The 24,285-nt window shown below is 36.1% G+C and overlaps 4 protein-coding genes, 1 long non-coding RNA gene and 1 pseudogene across 7 annotated transcripts; 4 read left to right on the forward strand and 2 right to left on the reverse strand.

Annotated features, from left to right (window-relative positions):
- The first annotated feature begins 124 nt into the window (after positions 1-124).
- On the forward strand, positions 125-763 carry LOC140954291 (uncharacterized). The gene is made up of 2 exons (XR_004686677.2): positions 125-210; positions 301-763. It is a non-coding gene; the product is annotated as an uncharacterized lncRNA (long non-coding RNA).
- A 437-nt stretch (positions 764-1,200) lies between these two features.
- On the reverse strand, positions 1,201-2,007 carry LOC140954411 (protein trichome birefringence-like 38). The gene is made up of 2 exons (XM_073403831.1): positions 1,895-2,007; positions 1,201-1,495 (listed from the first exon to the last, which is right to left on the reverse strand). Exons 1-2 carry the CDS (start codon positions 2,005-2,007, stop codon positions 1,201-1,203), a joined length of 408 nt encoding a protein of 135 aa, XP_073259932.1.
- A 634-nt stretch (positions 2,008-2,641) lies between these two features.
- On the forward strand, positions 2,642-4,542 carry LOC118043635 (senescence-specific cysteine protease SAG39). Its single transcript, XM_035051659.2, has 2 exons — positions 2,642-3,660; positions 3,787-4,542. Exons 1-2 carry the CDS (start codon positions 3,225-3,227, stop codon positions 4,377-4,379), a joined length of 1,029 nt encoding a protein of 342 aa, XP_034907550.1. The 5' UTR covers positions 2,642-3,224; the 3' UTR covers positions 4,380-4,542.
- Positions 4,543-10,343: 5,801 nt separating this feature from the next.
- Positions 10,344-14,312, forward strand: LOC118043634 (uncharacterized). Of its 3 annotated transcripts, none has more exons than XM_035051654.2 (5): positions 10,344-10,471; positions 10,895-11,594; positions 11,677-11,787; positions 13,747-13,904; positions 13,995-14,312. In XM_035051654.2, the coding sequence occupies exons 1-5, from the start codon at positions 10,385-10,387 to the stop codon at positions 14,190-14,192; spliced, it is 1,254 nt and encodes a 417-aa protein (XP_034907545.1). In that variant the 5' UTR covers positions 10,344-10,384; the 3' UTR covers positions 14,193-14,312. The 3 variants fall into 3 exon arrangements, with proteins under 3 accessions (XP_034907545.1, XP_034907547.1, XP_034907548.1); XM_035051656.2 differs by having other exon boundaries at positions 13,998-14,312; XM_035051657.2 differs by having other exon boundaries at positions 11,683-11,787.
- Positions 14,313-14,894: 582 nt separating this feature from the next.
- LOC118043674 (protein trichome birefringence-like 38) lies at positions 14,895-15,701 on the reverse strand. The gene is made up of 2 exons (XM_035051713.1): positions 15,589-15,701; positions 14,895-15,189 (listed from the first exon to the last, which is right to left on the reverse strand). The coding sequence occupies exons 1-2, from the start codon at positions 15,699-15,701 to the stop codon at positions 14,895-14,897; spliced, it is 408 nt and encodes a 135-aa protein (XP_034907604.1).
- Positions 15,702-21,586: 5,885 nt separating this feature from the next.
- Positions 21,587-22,989, forward strand: LOC118043639 (senescence-specific cysteine protease SAG39-like; annotated as a pseudogene).
- The last annotated feature ends 1,296 nt before the right edge of the window (positions 22,990-24,285 follow it).

Genomic DNA, 24,285 nt, shown 5'->3' on the forward strand with positions numbered 1-24,285 from the left:
TTAATTTATATACTCACTGATGTTGGTCTGAACTTGCTGGAAGCTCAGATGAATGGGGCATAGATTCAGACAAAGACGGTACCCTCATTGAAGAGGACATGGAAATCAATCCTAACAAGTGGACAGGCTCAGCTTGAGGAAACCTGTGTTTTGATGATGAATGGGGGTGAACTAGATGCTCCTCGTGAAGGCAAAAACAAGCCTTACAAAGTAACCTCTCCATTCCATTTACTTAATCAATCATTTACATTCTTGCTCTCTCTCTCCCCGTAAATAATTTCTCTCAACATTCTTGTTTAGAAGAAGATTCGGGATGTTTTTAGTTCAAGAAAGAGGTCAGTGAAGAAGGAATATGAGCAGCTTGCTGTACAGTTCAGAAGTGATCCAAAATCCATTCAAGAAGAGAGTACAACAAGTGTAATGGCAACTCTGTCTATAAAGGAAGCAAACAGATCCTCACCTCATGATCCCTCTGAATCTGAATGGGAGCTTGTCTAGATACCAGTAGTGTATAGTATTAGTAACACGTCCGTACGTGTATATAAATGTTGAATGGGGTGATTAGGATGTTGTGCCAGCTGTTAATATTTCTCCCAACCTTCATTCCCCTTCTCTGCATACTTTCTTCTCTTCCCGACAGCTGAAGTCGGTAAACGGCAGAGAAAAAAAAACCACCCTGTTCTATAATGGAGAAATTTGTGAAGTTATGTTCAGTTATTTTATGATGTCCTCACATCATGGGGACACAAGTATTTACCTTGTATGGCCTGTGAGTATTGTGCATGCCTTGAGTTCCAAGCCAAACCACTTGAAGGAATTGATTATTTCCTTCCTCCATGAAGTTTCAGTTGTTTTAAGAGCTGCAAGATTTGCTACATTTGAATTTCTTGAAATTTGTTGTCAGTGATTCTAAAACCAAGCCACGATACAACTCTGAAGGATACCTAGATTCGAGGCATCTGATGAAGATAGTGTAGACTAATAACAAGTTGACTGATCTGATAATAAAAAACCAAGACACATCACAACTCTTGCTGAAGGTCAAACAACCAAATGTGAGGAAATTGTGGTGTCCAAGACCAAGGATACATGCAAGAGCCTGTTCCATGTATCACGATGAGCCTTTGTTTTTGCTGTTGCAGATCAGTTTTCAAAAGCTTGTGCTGCTTTCTTGCATACGAAGCTGGATGTGCATCTCTTCTATACTCTTGATAGCTTGGTATTGTTCAGGTATCTCACTGGTATCATCATGCTTCCAATTGTTTTCTCAATAATTTCTTTCGCTGGGTCAGGAAATGCCACATAGGATTCAACCATGATGGGTTGTGCTGTATTGTAACACTGGCGCTGTGGTGATATGCCACGGAAAACGATGGTTGTTTTGGTCGCATCAAGGTGGCGATTGATCCAACAAGGCAAAGTCCTAATGCATTTGTTGAATGCAGATTCAATCATCTCCTCTGCTAATTTTCCTGTGTATTGGAACAAATCCCACCTGCAAAAGTTGACATCCACTTTGACATTATTTGTCTTTCAAATTCCACTAGATGACTAACCTTGTCTTTATAGTTTACCAGAAAGTTATGGCTTGAACTCCCCCCTGTAAACCCACCAAGTCATGGCCACTGTTGAAAACCATGACATCATCTCCTCGCCACTTTTGGGCTAAGGGTGACAGTTTGTCTAGAAGCCTTAGAACTCTGCTCCCATTTCCTGCTTGTGTTTCCCAAAAATGCGCTCAACAAAAACTCCTCAAGAGCGATTATAGTCCGCTAACAGGAGTAAAATCCTATGTTTCAGGTTTTTCTGAAGTTGATACATGGTTATAATTCAACTAATCTACTACTAAGAATCACTAGAGGATTTGAAACAGAGTGAAATATTATAATCTTACCTTTGTTTTGAAGACCTTATAGACACTGCTTCCATCAAGATGAGCTCAAGAAGAAGGTAAGCTAGAGGTTCCCATTGGTTTCTGTTGAGGGAATCTCCAACTATTATCACCATCTTTCATCTAAGTTTCTCCAACATCATGCCATTAAACATTGAATACAAATCTTTGTTAAAAATAACAACAAAACATGCACTTGTTTTATATATATATAGGCCGAAGGACTGAAAACACTTGTTTTTAGTAAGCCAGAAAATTGGCTTAAAACACCCATCATCAGGGAGAAAAATTAAAAGAGTGAAAAAGAGACCAGAAGGCCGAAAACAAAAAGAAATCATCCTTCTGCTTGTAGATAACAATTGAAGCATCAGATTGCAGCAAACAATTAACCAAAGTTTAAACACATCTAAATGATAAATTAAATCTTTTTAGTATAGTGTTTAACATTCACATGCAGGAAAAGAAAACATTAATTAACATTAATATGTTTAGTTGAAAAAGATAAATAATAACCGATACTCCAAACTTTTAATGCTCTAAAACTCGCAACACTTTTAATACTCCTAGGATAGCATTTTTATTAGTGCTTCGAAATAAAAAAAAAGAAAAGAAAAGGGGGACAAATGAGGCATGCATCTCTTATATTTTATGTTTTAAAATTATATAAACTTATTTTAAACTATCTAATAGATGGATTTATTTTCAAAGTACAAAAAATTATTTTTTTTAATGCTACCCTTTGAAAGAAATTACAACACTTTTAAGGCGAGTCATTTGTCCTCTATGATGGCCAAGAAAAGGAAGAAATTAGTTTTTTGATTGCATCTATTATCTACTACGAGGAGTGAAGATCAGTGTAATATTATCAATGACTTCCAGACATGCTTCACATGAATTTTTAGATACTTCAATTGAAGTTAGTATAAGCTGCCTATGAATTTGAACACAGTTGACAATATTAGAGGCAGCATGATCCTGCCAAGACTAAAGACTACAGTTACTGTCAACGCAATTATTAAATACTCAAAAAATCATTTCCTTTAGGTTATATTTTTTGTTTTGTACCATAAAAACACGTTTAGATAGTTGAAAAAATATTTAGCCATGTATCAGAGCAGACTGCACGGTACACTACTACCCGGCCATCTAAATCATATGCAATTTGCCGGTTGATCTAAGCATGGGAGGTGTCTTCATCTTCCTAAACAAGTGCATACAGATTCATAAAGCAATCAAACAGGAACATTAGCATACTAGATATAGAGGTCTGCTGCGTATGTTCAGCTCATTCATTTCTAGCTCACACAGATTAACTACATCATCTAGATAAACCATGGTTTCGATATGCAAAAGGCAATGTTTCTTCGCATTCATCCTCATTTTGGGAACGTGGGCTTATGAAGTAGCTTCTCGGGAGCTCCAAGAGCCATCCATGTCTGCCAGGCATGAGCAATGGATGGCAACTTACGGAAAGGTCTATGCAGATGCTGCAGATAAAGAAAGACGGTTCGAGATATTCAAGGACAATGTTGAATACATAGAATCATTCAATACTGCTGGAAAAAAACCCTATAAGCTAAGTGTTAATAAATTTGCAGACCTAACCAATGAAGAGCTCAAGGTCGCCCGTAAGGGTTATAGGAGGCCACTTCAGACAAGGCCAATGAAAGTAACATCATTCAAGTATGAAAATGTTACTGCTGTTCCTGCTACCATGGACTGGAGAAAGAAAGGTGCTGTTACTCCTATCAAGGACCAAGGACAGTGCGGTAAACTTTAATACTGCACCAAGCATTTTCCCCCTGCCACTGATTAATTTTATGCTAAATACTAGATCTTACATGTTCATGAATTAATGTCATCATTGATGCTGATTTTGTTTGGAACAAAAACAGGCAGCTGCTGGGCCTTCTCCACCGTAGCAGCTACCGAGCGCATCAATCAACTTACCACAGGTAAATTGGTCTCCCTATCAGAGCAAGAGCTTGTAGACTGCGACACCCAAGGTGAGGATCAAGGATGTGAGGGTGGTCTCATGGAAGATGGTTTTGATTTCATAATCAAGAACCATGGCATCACAACTGACGCTAACTACCCTTACCAGGCAGCTGATGGGACTTGCAACTCAAAAAAGGAGGCATCCCGCATAGCCAAGATAACCGGCTATGAAAGTGTTCCGGCTAACAGTGAGGCAGCGTTGTTGAAGGCTGTGGCCAATCAGCCAACTTCTGTTTCCATTGATGCAGGAGGCTCTGACTTTCAATTCTATTCAAGTGGTGTTTTCACAGGACCGTGTGGAACTGAGTTGGATCACGGTGTTACAGCAGTTGGCTATGGAGAAACCAGTGACGGTACCAAATATTGGCTTGTCAAGAATTCATGGGGCACTAGCTGGGGCGAGGAAGGATACATAAGGATGCAGAGAGACACAGAAGCCGAAGAAGGTCTCTTTGGCATAGCCATGGACTCTTCTCACCCAACTGCCTAAGGGCCATGCATATACCCATGGTTTCTGAGGCACAATCCTTTTACCATTTATATGTATTTTCACGTGTAAAAAAGCTTTGTAAGAATCTCTCTTGGTGTGTGAATTTATGAATTCTGCTATGATTAATGTTTTGTTTTATTATTATTATTTACATAACACAACAAACTAGCCATCAAACTATTCTCGTTTATGTTTTGTAAGAATTAATTTTCCAAATATATATATATATATATGAAGTATATCCCAAGTTGTGCTTCTTTTGATATATAAAATTATCGACGATCCATTTTCATTTATGCGGGGAGAGGAGCAGGATAATTCCTCATATGTTATTTCAAACCATGATTTTTAAGATGGACTTTGTACAACCCATGTCACTCTTCTGAAGGAGGCCCGGCCTTCTCATAAGGCCCCGCCCAACATGCTTAACTGCTGTCTGTTGATACTTTGAAAGGCATGGAGGAAGCCTGTTAATCAAAACGAACCCAGAAGAAGCTTTCCGGCTACAGAACTTCCACTTTCCTCCACGTGCCACCATTTCACGGCAGGTTCAGCTGCAGTCTTCTAGACCCGGATGTCCTTTACTAACCCGTTTGAGAGTGAGTGGGCTTTGTCCTTTCTGTCTCGTAAAGTCGTTTGCCTTTCAAAGATCACATCATTGCATTATGAAAGTTGAAACTTCAAAATCCATCACCACTTGAATACAGGAATAAACTAGCACAAAGGTCCAATTAGAAACTGGCCTTCATTTGCTAGGTGGGCCCAAGCCCATGATGTCATGGTGTAATTGATATGACATGATTTTTTTTTTTTTCTAAAGACGTTTTTGTATATAACAACTAATATTATTGTTTTTGTATTTTAAAAGATATTTTTAAAAAAATTAATTTGTTTTTAAGTTTTTTTTTATTTTAAATTAAAATTTTAGTATTTTTAGATTATTTTAATATGTTGATGTTAAAAATAAATTTTAAAAATTAAAAAATCAATATTTCAAAATATTTTAAAATAAAAAATATTTTAAAAAACAACCGTTATTTCTTCGATTCAATGTTATATATTCCATTTACACACTTAGAAAATGCATTAACAAAATATTATTTTTTATGATTATTTTTTAAAAAACAAACTCTAAATAATAATATGAAGATTAAATTCACTTGCAAATAAGATTAAATAATTAAATAATTTATCATAAAAAGGGTAGTATATTAATCAATTGTCCTCCTAAAAACGCATGGCATCGTGATATTCAAGAACAGAGTTTGGCAAAATCAAATTATTACTAGGGCTGCTGCTATAATTGAGAGTTTCTAAAGAGGACAACACAATACAACACAGCAAGTTTCATAGTTATATCTTGCCTATAAATTAAGGAAATAAAAATAAAAAAAATTACGCATTTTATAAGTTTTATTAAATGCCACTCAAGTGGCTGGACCAGCCGTTTGCAGCATACACTGTGACAACCCCCTTATAGCTCCATTTGAAGCCACGTACCTTCCTTTTCAGCCGAATCTTCGATATTTTTCTTATATTCTTCCCCACTCAGGTTTACGATAAATAAAAAGCTCTTTATTGAACCTCTAAATCAATCATTGATATTGAATATTTAGATGCATTTTAAAATTGTGACTACCTAAAAAAAGATATTGTATTGATTTTTTTTTAGTATTTTTTTGATGATTTTAACTTGTTAATATTAAAAATAAAAATATTTTGATATATTATCAAACAGAAAGTATTTTTTAAAAATATTTTGTATTACATTTCTAAATACACAATTAATTTATTTTTATATATATATTTTAGAAAATATATTTCCGATAACATTCAAAAAAACAATTACCAATATTTTCACGATGATGTATAAATGGCTTGATCAACTTAGTTTACGATTGAGTCGGCAGCTGATTTTACACAACTATTTCTCAAGTCTTAATTACAAAAAAGGGTTCAATACATTCCTCTCTGCGACCAGTCAATGGCCTATTTGGTGCCTTCACATAAAGCAGATGATAAATGGTTGCTAATTACTAATTACTAATTACTTTTCGGTGCGGCATTATTGACACCCCGCACGACAATTTTTTCTCAACATTTGGGTCCTACATGCCATCATGAAGATGTTTTAGGAGATATAATTCCTTTTTATTAAATTAATTAGTTGATTTAAAAAGAAGCCATGCTTTGGGAAAGTTTCTTAATCAGCAAAATTCCATTTCATCACTGAAAGTTTCTTAACCATCCAGTAGGTGGTTTAGGTAGCGTTGGAGGTTGAAAAACATGTTTTTTAAAAAATTTAAAAGTTTTTTTATTTTTTGTTAAAATTTAATACGGTTTGTACCTTTTGAATCATTTTGATGTGCTGATATCAAAAATAATTTTTAAAAAATAAAAAAAAATCATTGACATGCATTTCGGCGCGAAAAATTATTTAAAAAGAAATCGCTACCACACTGCCAAACACGCTCGCAGTAAAAACTTGAGATCAAGAAATTTACTGTCTTTGTAATCTTAGATTCGAACCCTATAATTGCCAATATTAATGACCACTGGAAGCTTATCTTGTCGTTAATTTCAGGGTTCGTGAAAATTAGTCGAGTTTCACGCAAGTTGGTCCGAACACCCTATATAAATAATAATAATAAAAAAATACATTCCATCACTAAAATGTGTTTATAACAAGGTCAATTTTTCAAGCCCTTAAAATTAATTGCTACGCCATAATAAAAAATAAAACAAACCCAAATCTAGGGCGGCTAGCTATCAAATTTGATGTGAGCAATCATTTTGTGATTACAGGCAAGAAAGAAGAAACTTTGTAGAATTGGGGCCCCAAACCCATCCACAGTAGAATGATTATCCATGAGACAACCTGCATGGAGAGGGATTTAGGGTGGTGTTTGTTGCCGCAGCCGATATTGTTTTTTAAGATTTTTTTATAAAAAACATATTAAAATAATATTTTATTTTATTTTTAAATTTTATTTCTGATATTAATATGTTAAAATAATCTAAAAATTAATTTAGAAACATTGAAAATTAACGAAATAGTGATACAATTGCTGCGTCAATCCCGATCTTAGAAAATTATCATACCATGATGAACGAAACAAGTAACAAAAAGCCATGTTTATGATTTTACCATATTGTTTAATGTTTACTAATAATTTTGGTTATTTTTTAGCAGGCCTATATATGGCAACACTTCAAAGCCAACACAAAAAAATTAGATTTTGACTTTTACATAAAAACATTAAACAATAATGACATGTTAATAATTAATTGGTCCATGTACATCTTGAAAAAAAAAAACACACACAGCTGACAAATACAAATCTCAAGAAAAATTCCTTTCATTCTTCAAAAGAACCCTAACGCATATGTTCATTTTTATTCCTTCTCCAAAAATCTAATCTTTGTCACTCTTGCAAATTCTTCTCCATGAATATATGTTCCCAAGATGTCATTTTTCAAAAACATCATTTGTCTGCGCTTCCAAGGATTCCATCTTACAAAGAACAAATGTGGTGTGACAAATTAAGATAGCAAGTATAATCAGAAACCCATATTTGAGAGATTGTATTTGTGATTTAGAGATAATATTTATTGTTTTATTAACTAATTTTATAAAATAATTTTGTAGATCTATTGCAAATAATTTGTTAAATATGACTGTTATCACATGCTAATGTTTCTAATTCTTAATGTAATGTTCTTTATCTTCATAGTTTTGTGATGATTCCATTGTTGCTTGTTTAGGTAGTGAGGTTTTTTCTAGGGTTTTGGTTTTTGATTTGTTTTGCTGGGTGTATGTGTGTTTTTTTTTTCAGATGAGAAATGAGTAATGTGTGTCAAGGCCCGTAAATAAAAGTTAGGTCTTGGATTCTACTCGCGTGCTTTGAAAGGTGTTTGGTTGGTTAACAATTTTTTGCATACTACATCATTTTCACTCATCTTCTTCATCATCAACCTCTCTCCAGTGAAATTATTCTTGTTTGGTATTGTTAGACATAATAGAGAAAAGAGAATGAAATTGTTCATCATCAATGTTTTACATTTCTCATCTTGTTTTGAGCAGAAAATTTACACTCTTAATTCTCTAATTTACAGATAAATAAAGTCAAATATTTTTTCTCCTTGACGACTACTTTTGTTCCTTTTTTAACAGAAAACCTTGTGATTGTCATTTTCACCCATTCATCCATGAATTAACCAATCGCCTATCCTATTTGCATACACGTACTTGAGAAAAAGGCATTAGAAGGTCATCTTAATGTCATGACATTTCTTATAGAATTGGCCCTCTATATCTCATACACCTTACATCACCAAGCTGGGAAAAGGTGATTTATTTTTGAGGGGTGAATGAATGTTTAGAGTAAAACATATATTAGGTATATTGTTTTACTATGAACAAAAATTTGACCAAAAACAATATGAGAAATGTGAACGGTAGGAAATTGCTACATTCATATTAGTGTTTCATCAATTCAATCTATGTTGCATCAAAATAATTAATTCCTATGATAAATATGGAACTTTTACTTGGGAAATTCGACTTATTAGTCTTCTTGCAATGCTAAACCTGCTCATTATAGGCTGATTTATTTTTTTTAATTTCTTAACACTAGCATAATAGAGATGAACTCCTTAAAGAGTTTAAGGTATGAGATTATACATTTTTATTTTAGACATAATTATGTGTTGATGAAATTAACTAGCATTGTAGAATTGGGTGTATGTGATAGGTAGTTGAATATTTTGGTAGATGGATGCAGAAATCCATATATAATGAAAATCTAACGAAATTATAAGAGACTTCTCTTATCATAGATGGATTTTGTGGAAAATGGAATTTCATGGTTTTGAGTGGGATTCTTGGTGTTTTCTTAGATTGTGTATTATTGTTTTTCACTTATAATTAATAATAAATTTGAAATTATTAAACTATTGTGCGATGGTAACTCCCACTTTCTTTCTTTCTTTCTATGCACATCATAGCTTAATTAGATGCAAAGAGTATTAATATAGTAAAAAATAGTTTTTTTTATTATAGTGAAGACCAAAATGAAGTACGAACCTCTTAGATACAATTAATGTAAAAAATAGTTTTTTAGGGAAGTGAGGACTGAAAAGAAGGAATTAAAGGAATTTCCAGTGAAGGCATTTAAGTTTGTATGACCATTTAATTGATTGAAAACATAAATTAATATATAATTTTTTTTGTAATTCAGGCATTAAAAGAGCAAGTAAAGAAAAGAAATGATTATATTTTATTATTACAATAGAAGATGACTTCTATCAAAAAAATTTCTTAGTAACATGGGATACCAAGCTTGAGCATCAAATATGGACCCAGGTATGTTGACACCTATGGCTTCATCTATGTCATTATATATGGCTCCATAAATGACGACACTTATTATCTAATCCAGTATATCAACCCAGGCCTCGACCACCATAAATCGATCCTACCTTATGATGGTTAATATTGTTTTGGTTCGTTTCCACCGTCATTTTTATAATAGAACATATTTATTAAATTGTGACTTATCTATTTTGGTGTAAGTTTAACAAGATTTAGAAATTTATTATGAAATTTATTTTTATTTGACTTATTATTATTGATAAAATAATTTCTAGTATTAATTTATGTTATTTATATATTTATCTACAATTTTTGAAATATCCACTAATAATTAAAAAAATAATCAAAAAATGGAAAAAATAATTTAAAAAATTCATGTTTTAAAAAATAATTAATGGACAAATCAACAACGGATTAGCAACAAAGTTTCCATTGCTAATTAACAATGGATCAACAACAAAATATACATTGTTGATTAGTAATGATGATTAACAATAAAATATCCGTTACTAATTTATATAATCTGCAATCAAATTTTAGCATGGATAAGTTGTTGCTGAAGAAATCAACAATTGATAATTCGTTGTTAAAATTCTAACACCTGTTGCTGCGGGGCAAATTTGTGATCGCTATGGACCTGAAAGGGATAACATGGGTTGGTGATTTTTATCAGAAGTTTGAAGCTAGGTTGTTGGAAGTGGAAGAAATTATGTGCGAGGTATCTCCTTTTACATAATTTGACCTGAAACTAATAACTTATAGCTCAAGGCCAGTCTAAGGTCTGTATCCCTAAACTGCTGAGATGAGACGGGTTGGCAGCTGGAAGCAAATGACCAGCAAGAACAGTGCAGTTTCTTCCAAAGTTACTATTGTACTGTTGTGTCTTTCTTATGAGATTGGCCTTTACCATTTTTTTTTATTTCTTGGAAAGAGATTGATGATGATATCTCCTTTGAACTCTAATATTTGATGTGTGTTTCCATTCCGGGTGTTACCTATTTATTGTCTCCATCCAGTTGTTGATGGCTTGGTTGATATGTCACTGGGAATTGAGTAATTGACTTGTCCAAAGCTAGTTATTTCCTCAGGCTACTTGTATTATTTGGGATTGAGGCTTGGTTATTGTTGTTGTTTTGGACAGGAAGCAGTTAAATATGTGGAAAATCAGATGCAGACTGTTAGTGGTAATGTGAGGAAATTCTATTCGGATGTCATGCAAGATTTGTGCTCTCCAGATTCAGAGGATCCTGCAAATGGGGCAGTCTCTAAGTTGCCTGTAGATTTGGGAGCTGATGTTGGGGTCCACCTGAAGCCAGATGATGGTGCGAAAGAAACATGTGAGAAGGCTGATGATTTGAGGCTGTTGACTGGGTATTCAAAGATGACTACTGATAATGGTCCTGACCGTCTCCCAGTACGTGAAAGGATATCTATCAGAAGAATTTCAAGGCAACATAGTAAAGGAAGTCTGTCCAATAAATCAAACCTGGACATGCATGGAAACTCTAATTGCAAGAATGTGTCTCCAAAAGAGACATCAGGGATCACCACTCCTTCGAGTAGACATCTGATTGGATACCCAACCATTTCTGAACTTTCTGATCAAAATCTGGAAGCATCTTGTGACTGGAATGCAAGACTTATAACTCCAGGGTCTGTTGAATTTACAGAGTATTTCTCCATAGAAAAAAGTAAAAAAGAGATTGAAAATGCAAGGGAGCACATGCTTGATATTTCATTCTATAAACCATCATTGGATATGGGTAATATAACTGAAACTGGCAGGCATGAAGGAACAGACAGGAGGCCTTCCAGTGTTATCCTATTAGAAGAATCAAATGGTGAGTTTTCTGCACCATTCTTTCTGATTATTTACTTTTTCCAATCCTTGTAGAATGTTATCTTTTGACTTCTTGTTGGCAGCTGCAGGTGTTTGTTTAAACAATGGGTTAATTTCTATGACACACTTTTCTGCAAATGGGAATATGCAGACTAACAAATTTGCATACGAGGAGGATTTTGTGTCTAATTCAGGTATGCTTCTGTTGCGTTTCTGCACTTAAAAATACATGCAGCAGATATAATGCAATCACTAAAAATACATGTAGCAGATATAATGACGTCAAAACAAAATTCTCTCTCTCTCTCTCTCTTTCCCATTCAACCTGGAAATCTGTGCACTCTCTAGACTGCTAAATAGCATAAATTCATCATCTTTCTTTCTGGTATCTTGTTTCTGTAGCACAGATGTTGGTCTATTGTTCTTGCGTTATGGCTGTTCTGTTTTCAAGGAAGGATTGATCAGCTTAGCTGTTAGCATTATTTAGGTTTTTTTCTGTTATTTTCTCGGTTGCTACAGTAGAGGTGTACGAACATAATACTGCAACAAGGTTGCATAAATCTTCCTGTATCCACAGTTGATCATGTTCTTTGTTTCCCATTGTACCTAGTTTAAACATTGAAAAAGTTGTATAAAACCCGATTCCAGTTATTATCCAGTGTCAATCATGACATAAAGTTTCTCTACATTATTTCACTTGAATTTTCAATCACAATGGATTGATTGATATAAACTTCGTTTTGGTTAATATAGTACCTCATTTTATGCGGTGCCCATGAGTGTTGTATGGTTGAGTATAATTCCATGGATTATATCCATCTGACAAATCTTAATTTCTGTTATAGGTAGTATCTAACTCTCTTACCCTGTGGCCAGTCATGTCCGCAGTCTCTGAAATTCAAGATCTTACATTTGAAAATAGATCAAAGGGATAAACTTGTTTCCTTCCCACCCATTTTGTGTAAAATTCTTGTTTTCCTTGCTAAACCATTGAATTTTTGTGTCCTTAATGTCCAAAAGTTGTGAGTTTTAATTCTAGCTCATTAATGGTGGTTAGGTATCAAAACTTGGAATATTTGTTCCCAAAAATTAATCCCATAGGCTAATAAGCCTCCATTGCTTGAGTTCAAATGGTAATGTCCTGGCCTTGCAAGCACAAGGGCATGGGTTTAAATTTTGAGACAGCTTTTTTATGCAAACTGCTGGAGGATAGCATTTGTTTCTGTATGCTCACCCCTAGGATCACATTCTTGTGAAGCCTTGATGGATTAATGCCTTTATTTAATTTTCAGATTAATGGCTTTTATCTTTATAAGTTTCAAGGATCTGTTTTTCGGTCATTTAGGATTTGAGCATTTTGTTCATTCGTATGATCAAGGTTGCATGAAAATGCAAGTACTCTGTTTATTTGGTAAAAGATGTGTGTATGTTTTGTTTTGCTTAAATATTTTAGAGGGACTGGTGGACCACTTATTAGGGTACTCAGATTGGCCTTAAATTTATGGCCTACTATGACTATCTTTGACTCACTTGTCTGATAAGGAATGGTGAGGTTAATGTTATTATAGAAACAGAGACGAGTGGGTTCTAGAGTGTAGACACCTGAACGTCATTGTATACTTCTGATTGTGTCCGGAAGGGTGTCTATTTCTTTTGGTTGGCTCTGTTTATTTCCGTTGAGATACTCATTTGTCCTGAATTGTCCTCGCTACAGTACAGCTTATGATTAAGATTAAAAATAGTTTGCGCCTGTCTTTGCTTTGTCTCTCTCTTTAATTAAATTTCTAACATTTAATGGAAAAAAAATGGAAAGAGAGAACAAAGTTCAATTATCATCACTATTTATGTGAATGTTAAGTCATCTCTGAAAGCATTGAATTCATTATGCACATGCCATGATGCCAGATAAAACTTGCAAATCTAAAATTTATGAAAAAACATGGAAAAAGTGCTCATGCATGCATCTCGGGGTTGGGGTGTTGGCCTAATAACAGCTTCTCAAGTCAATCCTGTATAGGCATCTATATTTTCCAAAGTCTATTTTCTCCATCAAATTCTCAATCTGTATATATGATTTATAAACACTGGTTTTTCCTATTGTCTTGTTAATTTATATACTCACTGATGTTGGTCTGAACTTGCTGGAAGCTCAGATGAATGGGGCATAGATTCAGACAAAGACGGTACCCTCATTGAAGAGGACATGGAAATCATCCAACAAGTGGACAAGGCTCAGCTTGAGGAAACCTGTGTTTTGATGAATGGGGGTGAACTAGATGCTCCTCGTGAAGGCAAAAACAAGCCTTACAAAGTAACCTCTCCATTCCATTTACTTAATCAATCATTTACATTCTTGCTCTCTCTCTCCCCGTAAATAATTTCTCTCAACATTCTTGTTTAGAAGAAGATTCGGGACGTTTTTAGTTCAAGAAAGAGGTCAGTGAAGAAGGAATATGAGCAGCTTGCTGTACAGTTCAGAAGTGATCCAAAATCCATTCAAGAAGAGACTACAACAAGTGTAATGGCAACTCTGTCTATAAAGGAAGCAAACAGATCCTCACCTCATGATCCCTCTGAATCTGAATGGGAGCTTGTCTAGATACCAGTAGTGTATAGTATTAGTAACACGTCCGTACGTGTATATAAATGTTGAATGGGGTGATTAGGATGTTGTGCCAGCTGTTAATATTTCTCCCAACCTTCATTCCCCTTCTCTGCATACTTTCTTCTCTTCCCGACAGCTGAAGTCGGTAAACGGCAGAGAAAAAAAACCACCCTGTTCTATAATGGAGAAAATTTGTGAAGTTATGTTCAGTTATTTTTATGATGTCCTCACATCATGGGACACAAGTATTTACCTTGTATGGCCTGTGAGTATTGTGCATGCCTTGAGTTCCAAGCCAAACCACTTGAAGGAATTGATTATTTCCTTCCGCCATGAAGTTTCAGTTGTTTTAAGAGCTGCAAGATTTGCTACATTTGAATTTCTTGAAATTTGTTGTTAGTGATTCTAAAACCAAGCCACGATACAACTCTGAAGGATGCCTAGATTCGAGGCATCTGATGAAGATAGTGTAGACTAATAACAAGTTGACTGATCTGATAATAAAAAACCAAGACACATCACAACTCTCGCTGAAGGTCAAACAACCAAATGTGAGGAAATTGTGGTGTCCAAGACCAAGGATACATGCAAGAGCCTGTTCCATGTATCACGATGAGCCTTTGTTTTTGCTGTTGCAGATCAGTTTTCAAAAGCTTGTGCTGCTTTCTTGCATACGAAGCTGGATGTGCATCTCTTCTATACTCTTGATAGCTTGGTATTGTTCAGGTATCTCACTGGTATCATCATGCTTCCAATTGTTTTCTCAATAATTTCTTTCGCTGGGTCAGGAAATGCCACATAGGATTCAACCATGATGGGTTGTGCTGTATTGTAACACTGGCGCTGTGGTGATATGCCACGGAAAACGATGGTTGTTTTGGTCGCATCAAGGTGGCGATTGATCCAACAAGGCCAAGTCCTAATGCATTTGTTGAATGCAGATTCAATCATCTCCTCTGCTAATTTTCCTGTGTATTGGAACAAATCCCACCTGCAAAAGTTGACATCCACTTTGACATTATTTGTCTTTCAAATTCCACTAGATGACTAACCTTGTCTTTATAGTTTACCAGAAAGTTATGGCTTGAACTTCCCCCTGTAAACCCACCAAGTCATGGCCACTGTTGAAAACCATGACATCATCTCCTCGCCACTTTTGGGCTAAGGGTGACAGTTTGTCTAGAAGCCTTAGAACTCTGCTCCCATTTCCTGCTTGTGTTTCCCAAAAATGCGCTCAACAAAAACTCCTCAAGAGCGATTATAGTCCGCTAACAGGAGTAAAATCCTATGTTTCAGGTTTTTCTGAAGTTGATACATGGTTATAATTCAACTAATCTACTACTAAGAATCACTAGAGGATTTGAAACAGAGTGAAATATTATAATCTTACCTTTGCTTTGAAGACCTTATAGACACTGCTTCCATCAAGATGAGCTCAAGAAGAAGGTAAGCTACAGGTTCCCATTGGTTTCTGTTGAGGGAATCTTCAACTATTATCACCATCTTTCATCTAAGTTTCTCCAACATCATGCCATTAAACATTGAATACAAATCTTTGTTAAAAATAACAACAAAACATGCACTTGTTTTATATATATATAGGCCGAAGGACTGAAAACACTTGTTTTTAGTAAGCCAGAAAATTGGCTTAAAACACCCATCATCAGGGAGAAAAATTAAAAGAGTGAAAAAGAGACCAGAAGGCCGAAAACAAAAAGAAATCATACTTCTGCTTGTAGATAACAATTGAAGCATCAGATTGCAGCAAACAATTAACCAAAGTTTAAACACATCTAAATGATAAATTAAATCTTTTTAGTATAGTGTTTAACATTCACAGGAAAAGAAAACATTAATTAACATTAATATGTTTAGTTGAAAAGATAAATAATAACCGATACTCCAAACTTTTAATGCTCTAAACTCGCAACACTTTTAATACTCCTAGGATAGCATTTTATTAGTGCTTCGAAATAAAAAAAAAGAAAAGAAAAGGGGGACAAATGAGGCATGCATCTCTTATATTTTACGTTTTAAAATTATATAAACTTATTTTAAACTATCTAATAGATGGATTTATTTTCAAAGTACAAAAAATTATTTTTTTTAATGCTACCCTATGAAAGAAATTACAACACTTTTAAGGCGAGTCATTTGTCCTCTATGATGGCCAAGAAAAGGAAGAAATTAGTATTTTGATTGCATCTATTATCTACTACGAGGAGTGAAGATCAGTGTAATATTATCAATGACTTCCAGACTGTTAAACTAATTGAGATCAAACACAAAAAGAAGGCTATAATTCTGAATAAACTGTATATTATGAATGCATAGTCTTAACCTAATTACAAATAAAGTATATATAGGTTAAACTGAAAGTACTATTCTACCCTTAATAAATAAGACAACATAGATATTATTTAACATCTCCCCTCAAACTCATGATGCAGCAGCTACAAGCATCGAGAGTTTGCCAACTAGAAAACAAAAACGAGATATGGAATGCGCCTTGGTAAAGAAATCTGCAATCTGCAATGAAGAAGGAACAAAAGGCAAAGTAATGGTTCCATGCTTGAGATGATGACGAGTAAGATGACAATCGATTTCAATGTGCTTAGTCCGCTCATGAAAAACCGAGTTGTGAGCAATCTGAATAGAACTCTGGTTGTCACAATACATAGGAGTAGGATGGGAAAAGAAAACTCCCATATCAGCAAGTAACCAACGTAACCAAATAATCTCTTTGGTAGTAGATGCCACGACACGATATTCTGCTTCGGTGGATGATTGAGAAACAATAGATTGTTTCTTGCTCTTCCAAGAAATAAGAGAATCACCTAAAAAGATACAAAACCCGGTAACAGACTTGCGATCTGTGGGATCACTACCATGATCAGCATCAGAGTATGCACGCAACTCCAAGGAAGAGGTGGATGAAAGTAAAAGACTTTGAAAAACTGTACCCCGAAGATATCGCAAAATACGAAGAACAGCTGCCCAATGAACAGTAGTAGGAGAAGCAACAAACTGACTAACAACATGAACAGCATATGCAATATCTGGACGAGTAATGGTGAGATATACCAAACTCCCAACAATAGTGCGGTATAAAGTAGGATCTATCAAAGGTAAACCATCAGAAGAAGAGTACCTTGCGTTAACCTCAATAGGAGTATCCACAGTCTTGTTATCAGTAAGTCTAGCCCGCTCAAGAATATCTGCAACATATTTCGACTGAGAAAGAAGGTAACCTCTAGGTGAGTATGCTACCTCAATACCCAGGAAATATCGAAGATAACCCAAATCCTTCATCTCAAATCGTCTAGCCAACTCTGTCTTCAAAACTGAAATACCATCAATGTCATCACCAGTAATAATCATGTCATCAACATATAAATACAGAATGATACGACCTACATCAGTGCACTTAATAAAAAGAGCAGAATCATGACTGCTAGAAACAAAGCCAAGTGACGAGATCACAATAGAGAATTTCTCAAACCAAGCACGGGGTGCTTGTTTGAGACCATATAATGCTTTCTTAAGCTTACAAACATATCCAGAGTCATGTGAAATACCAGGAGGGGGTGCCATATAAACTTCTTCTTGAAGATCTCCATTCAAGAAGACATTTTTAACATCAAGTTGAGAAATATGCCATTGACGAATCAAAGCTACGACAATAAGAGTACGAATAGTAGTCATTTTTGCAACCGGAGCAAATGTCTCCTCATAGTCCATACCATACTGTTGAGAGTATCCTTTGGCAACCAACCTAGCTTTATATCGCTCAATAGACCCATCAGAATTAGTCTTGATCTTATACACTCAACGACAACCAACAACACTCTTACCATGAGGTAGAGGAACCAGATCCCAAGTATCTGTCTTATGCAATGCAGAAAGTTCCTCATCCATAGCTTGCTGCCAAAGCGGATCAAGAATTGCCTCTTTATAGGAAGAGGGCTCAACAAGACAATGAATAGAGGCTAAAAAGGAAGTAAATGATGAAGAATAACAAGAATAAGCAAAATCTGGTAGTTTTGTGGACTTACGAATACGAATGGACTGACGTGGAGGTGGATCCACAATCTCAGATGAAGTTTGAGGGGCTGTAGATGAGAATGGAGCTTCAGGTGTGCCAGAGAGTAAAGTACCAGTACCTGCAGAGTTATGAGTACAAATTGATCGAACATGGGGAGAGCTATCATTACCAGAATCCTCAGAAAATGGATCTATACTAATAAGATCAGATTTAGTCAGGTTATGAGTAGTGGATGGAATAGAAAAGAAAGGTATATGCTCAAGGAAGACAACATGATGAGACACATAAAGTTTCTGAGTGATTGGATCAAAACAACGATAACCCTTTTTACCTTCACCATAGCCCAAAAAGACACAAATAGCGGATCGAGAGGATAGCTTACTTCGTTCTACATGAGGACGAAGAACGAAACAAGTACAACCAAAGACTCTAAATGAGGAATAATCAGGGACATACCCATATAACTTTTCAAAAGGAGATAGACCCGAACTATGAGAAGATGGAATTGTATTAATCAAGCTTACAGCAGTAAGAACAGCTTCTCCCCAAAACTCACTAGGAACAAAAGCAGACAACAAGAGAGAACGAGCAGTTTTGACAATGTGCCTATGTTTTCTTTCAGCAACACCATTTTGCTCAGGAGTATCTGTACATGAAGTTTGGTGGATGGTTCCATCTAGGACAAGCAATTGGCAAAATTTATTAGAAGTGTATTCCCCACCTAAATCACATCTAAAGCATTTGATCACAGTAGAATATTGAGTTTTGATAAGAGCTCGAAAAGCTGCATATATCTCAAAGAATTCAGAACGATGTTTCATTAAATAAACCCAATAATAACGAGTATGATCATCAATAAAAGAGACATAATATCGAGACCCTCCTTTTGTGGCAACAGGAGAAGGTCCCCATACATCAGAATGAATCAAATCAAATGGTGAAGAAGAAACAGAAATACTTCGATTAAAAGGTAAGGCGGAAAATTTTGCCAATTTACATCCACTACAATCAGAAATGTCACAAGTTTTCAAATTTCCTAAAGCTCCTGTGGATGCCAAAAATCTCAAACGAGAAGACGAAACATGACCTAGACGGGAATGCCATAAATAAAAACTAGAAGATGAAATACTCAAACGAAAGGAAGACAAATCAACTGTAGTAGTAGCAGCGGCAGCAGCAGCAACTGGCACTTTTAACTCATCCAAAATATATAGTCCATTCTCCCTACGGCCTGTCCCAATCAGCTTCTGAGACTGCAGATCCTGTATACAACAAAAGGAACCAGAAAACATGACTAAATAATCACCAGAATCACATATTTGACCAACAGACGCAAGATTCAATTTGAGTTGTGGAATAAGATAAACATTAGGGAGAGACATGTGAGGTGTGACAACAGAACCAACACCTGCTAAGGGCATTTGAGTGCCATCATCAGTCATAACAGGAATGAAGGTTAAAGGGGATACAGAGGTAAAAGATGAGGAATCTGGAGACATATGATGAGAAGCACCAGAATCCAAGACCCATTCAGAATGTGACATACCCGAGGAACTATGAGGCAACTGACCTATGGAAGAAGAAGCGGACATTACTTGTGGCTGCAAGGAGAGAAACTTCTGAAATTGCTCAGCTAAAATATTAGGATCGGTAATAGAACTCGAGGAAGCTACTGCTGCAGTATTGTGGTGTTGTGGTTTATAACCTTGAGGTGGTCTATGAGCATTAGATTGTGACTGATTTCCAGGCTTCCAAGCTTGATTCTGATGTCTCAACTTAGGACACTGAGCCTTCCAATGACCTTTCTGCTTACAGAAGCTGCACTCATCGAAGCCAACCCTTGTGTGAGACTTATTCCGATGATTAGAGAATGACCTAGAAGGTACTGCTAGTACAGAAGGATTTGAAGCAGAAAGAATTCCTTTTTCAGAATAAGACTGAAAACGTATTTCTTCAGCCAATAACTCACTGACAACAGAGTCAACAGAAGGCAGTGGAGAACGATGCAGAATTGAACCTCTAAGTCCTTCGAAATCACTGCGAAGTGCTGTTAAAAACTGTACCAATCTTTGCTGCTCTCTACGCTCAATATAGGCACCACATGCCTTTAATTCTGTCGATTCAGTAAGAGCCAATTGATCCCAAAGATCTGTCATAGCAGAATAAAACTCTTGAATACTCATATTCTTCTGATGAAGAGCTCGTATGTCATTCTCTAATTGATACTGTTTTGCAAAATTTGATTGTGTGAATAACCTTTGCAGATGATCCCAAACCTCTTTTGCTGTCTCATATTTCGCCAACTGCGTACCTATTGAATGCTCAACAGAATTGTTGATCCAAGTAATGATCTTTGCATTATTTGCTTCCCATGTATCTATCAAACCAGCGTCCCCCTCCTCAATATTCTTAGGTATCACATAAGTTCCACTAACATACCCCCACATCTTCTTACCCTTAAGGAAATTTCTCATTACATAACTCCAATATGAATAGTTCTTCCCATCCAACCTCACACTCACAGACTGAAGCGAATCATCTCTTTCAGTAGCCATAATCAACAATCACAAATAACCAGAATGCAAAAGCAGCGGAAGACAAAATACTCAATTGCAGAAACTAAACAAATATCTTTTCGAAATTATACGATTACTCCCAAAACACAAAACAAATTTGCAAAAACTGAACGCAGATACCAAATTGCAGAAGTTGAAGGGAAGACGAAATACCAAAATAATTGCAGAAACTGTCGAAATACCAAAATAATTGCAGAGACTGTCGAAATACCTAATTTTGCAGAAGCGGAAGACAAAATATCACTCCAAAAAAAAATTGGATCCGCGAACGCCCCGAACCCCGGCAGGGGCGCGCTGCCCCCTGCAAACCCCCAGCCAACTCACCGCAGAGTTGGATCCGCGAAGCTGTATTTGGGATTAAGCTTCGTTCCATAAAACCAGCTCTGATACCATGTTAAAACTAATTGAGATCAAACACAAAAAGGAGGCTATAATTCTGAATAAACTGTATATTATGAATGCATAGTCTTAACCTAATTACAAATAAAGTATATATAGGTTAAATTGAAAGTACTATTCTACCCTTAATAAATAAGACAACATAGATATTATTTAACACAGACATGCTTCACATGAATTTTTAGATACTTCAATTGAAGTTAGTATAAGCTGCCTATGAATTTGAACACAGTTGACAATATTAGAGGCAGCATGATCCTGCCAAGACTAAAGACTACAATTACTGTCAACACAATTATTAAATACTCAAAAATCATTTCCTTCAGGTTATATTTTTTGTTTTGTACCATAAAAACACATTTAGATAGTTGAAAAAAATATTTAGCCATGTATCAGAGCAGACTGCACGGTACACTACTACCCGGCCATCTAAATCATATGCAATTTGCCGGTTGATCTAAGCATGTGAGGTGTCTTTATCTTCCTAAACAAGTGCATATAGGTTCATAAAGCAATCAAACAGGAACATTATCATACAATATATAGAGGTTCGCTGCGTATGTTCAGCTCATTCATTTCTAGCTCACACAGATTAACTACATCATCTAGATAAACCATGGTTTCGATATGCAAACGGCAATGTTTCTTCGCATTCATCCTCATTTTGGGAACGTGGGCTTATGAAGTAGCTTCTCGGGAGCTCCAAGAGCCATCCATGTCTGCCAGGCATGAGCAATGAATGGCAACTTACGGAATGGTCTCTGCAGATGCTGCAGAGAAAGAAAGACGGTTCGAGATATTCAAGGACAATGTTGAATACATAGAATCATTCAATACTGCTGGAAACAAACCGTATAAGCTAAGTGTTAATAAATTTGCAGACTTAACCAATGAAGAGCTCAAGGTCGCCCATAATGGTTATAGGAGGCCACTTCAGACAAGGCCAACGAAAGTAACATCATTCAAGTATGAAAATGTTACTGTTGTTCCTGCTACCATGGACTGGAGAAAGAAAGGTGTTGTTACTCCTATCAAGGACCAAGGACAGTGCGGTAAACTTTAATACTGCACCAAGCATTTTCCCCCTGCCACTGATTAATTTTATGCTAAATACTAGATCTTACATGTTCATGAATCAATGTCATCATTGATGCTGATTTTGTTTGGAACAAAAACAGGCAGCTGCTGGGCCTTCTCCACCGTAGCAGCTACCGAGCGCATCAATCAACTTACCACAGGTAAATTGGTCTCCCTATCAGAGCAAGGGCTTGTAGACTGCGACACCCAAGGCGAGGATAAAGGATGTGAGGGTGGTCTCATGGAAGATGGTTTTGATTTCATAATCAAGAACCATGGCATCACAACTGACGCTAACTACCCTTACCAGGCAGCTGATGGGACTTGCAACTCAAAAAAGGAGGCATCCCGCATAGCCAAGATAACCGGCTATGAAAGTGTTCCGGCTAACAGTCAGGCAGCGTTGTTGAAGGCTGTGGCCAATCAGCCAATTTCTGTGTCCATTGATGCAGGAGGCTCTGACTTTCAATTCTATTCGAGTGGTGTTTTCACAGGACAATGTGGAACTGAGTTGGATCACGGTGTTGCAGCAGTTTGCTATGGAGAAACCAGTGACGGTACCAAATATTGGCTTGTCAAGAATTCATGGGGCACTAGCTGGGGCGAGGAAGGATACATAAGGATGCAGAGAGACACAGAAGCCGAAAAAGGTCTCTGTGGCATAGCCTTGGACTCTTCTCACCCAACTGCCTAAGGGCCATGCATATGTTAAACTTATTGAGATCAAACACAAAAAGGAGGCTAGAATTCTGAATAATCTGTATATTATGAATGCTTAGTCTTAACCTAAATACAAATAAAGTATATATAGGTTAAACTGAAAGTACTATTCTACCCTTAATAAATAATACTACATAAATATTATTTAACATCTCCCCTCAAACTCACGATGTGGCAGCTGTAAGCATCGAGAGTTTGCCAACCAGAAAACGAAAACGAGAGATGGAATGCGCCTTGGTGAAGAAATCTGCAATCTGCAAGGAAGAAGGAACAAAAGGCAAAGTAATGGTGCCATGCTTGAGATGATGACGAGTAAGATGACAATCGATCTCAATGTGCTTAGTGCGCTCATGAAAAACCGAGTTGTGAGCAATCTGAATAGAACTCTGGTTGTCACAATACATAGGAGTAGGATGAGAAAAGGAAACTCCTATATCAGCAAGTAACCAACGTAACCAAACAATCTCTTTGGTGGTAGATGCCATGGCACGATATTCTGCTTCGGTGGATGATTGAGAAACAATAGATTGTTTCTTGCTCTTCTAAGAAATAAGAGAATCACCTAAAAAGATACAAAACCCGGTAACAGACTTGCGATCTGTGGGATCACTACCATGATCAGCATCAGAGTATGCACGCAACTCCAAGGAAGAGGTGGATGAGAGTAAAAGACTCTGAAAAACTGTACCCCGAAGATATCGCAAAATACGAAGAACAGCTGCCCAGTGAACAGTAGTAGGAGAAGCAACAAACTGACTAACAACATGAACAACATATGCAATATCTGGACGAGTAATGGTGAGATATACCAAACTCCCAACAATAGTGTGGTATAAAGTAGGATCTATCAAAGGTAAACCATCAGAAGGAGAGTACCTTGCATTAACCTCAATAAGAGTATCAACAGTCTTGTTATCTGTAAGTCTAGCCCGCTCAAGAATATCTGCAACATATTTCGATTGAGAAAGAAGGTAACCTCTAGGTGAATATGCTACCTCAATACCCAGGAAATATCGAAGATGACCCAAATCCTTCATTTCAAATCGTTTAGCCAACTCTATCTTCAAAACTGAAATACCATCAATATCATCACTAGTAATAATCATGTCATCAACATATAAAGACAGAATGATACGACCTGCATCAGTGCACTTGATAAAAAGAGCAGAATCATGACTGCTAGAAACAAAGCCAAGAGACGAGATCATAATAGAGAATTTCTCAAACCAAGCACGAGGTGCTTGTTTGAGACCATATAATGCTTTCTTAA

This window comes from Populus alba, chromosome 13 (assembly GCF_005239225.2).
Source record: "Populus alba chromosome 13, ASM523922v2, whole genome shotgun sequence".
NCBI lineage: Eukaryota > Viridiplantae > Streptophyta > Magnoliopsida > Malpighiales > Salicaceae > Populus > Populus alba.

Excerpts from the sequence above, each read along its gene's own strand:
- LOC140954411 (XM_073403831.1), bottom strand. The coding sequence starts at position 2,007 with ATGGTGATAATAGTTGGAGATTCCCTCAACAGAAACCAATGGGAACCT. Across the intron at positions 1,496-1,894 it reads ATAAGGTCTTCAAAACAAAG|GTGGGATTTGTTCCAATACA; the intron begins GTAAGATTATAA and ends CAACTTTTGCAG.
- LOC118043635 (XM_035051659.2), top strand. The coding sequence starts at position 3,225 with ATGGTTTCGATATGCAAAAGGCAATGTTTCTTCGCATTCATCCTCATT. Across the intron at positions 3,661-3,786 it reads CAAGGACCAAGGACAGTGCG|GCAGCTGCTGGGCCTTCTCC; the intron begins GTAAACTTTAAT and ends GAACAAAAACAG.
- LOC118043634 (XM_035051654.2), top strand. The coding sequence starts at position 10,385 with ATGGACCTGAAAGGGATAACATGGGTTGGTGATTTTTATCAGAAGTTT. Across the intron at positions 11,788-13,746 it reads GGATTTTGTGTCTAATTCAG|ATGAATGGGGCATAGATTCA; the intron begins GTATGCTTCTGT and ends CTGGAAGCTCAG. Across the intron at positions 13,905-13,994 it reads GCAAAAACAAGCCTTACAAA|AAGAAGATTCGGGACGTTTT; the intron begins GTAACCTCTCCA and ends ATTCTTGTTTAG.
- LOC118043674 (XM_035051713.1), bottom strand. The coding sequence starts at position 15,701 with ATGGTGATAATAGTTGAAGATTCCCTCAACAGAAACCAATGGGAACCT. Across the intron at positions 15,190-15,588 it reads ATAAGGTCTTCAAAGCAAAG|GTGGGATTTGTTCCAATACA; the intron begins GTAAGATTATAA and ends CAACTTTTGCAG.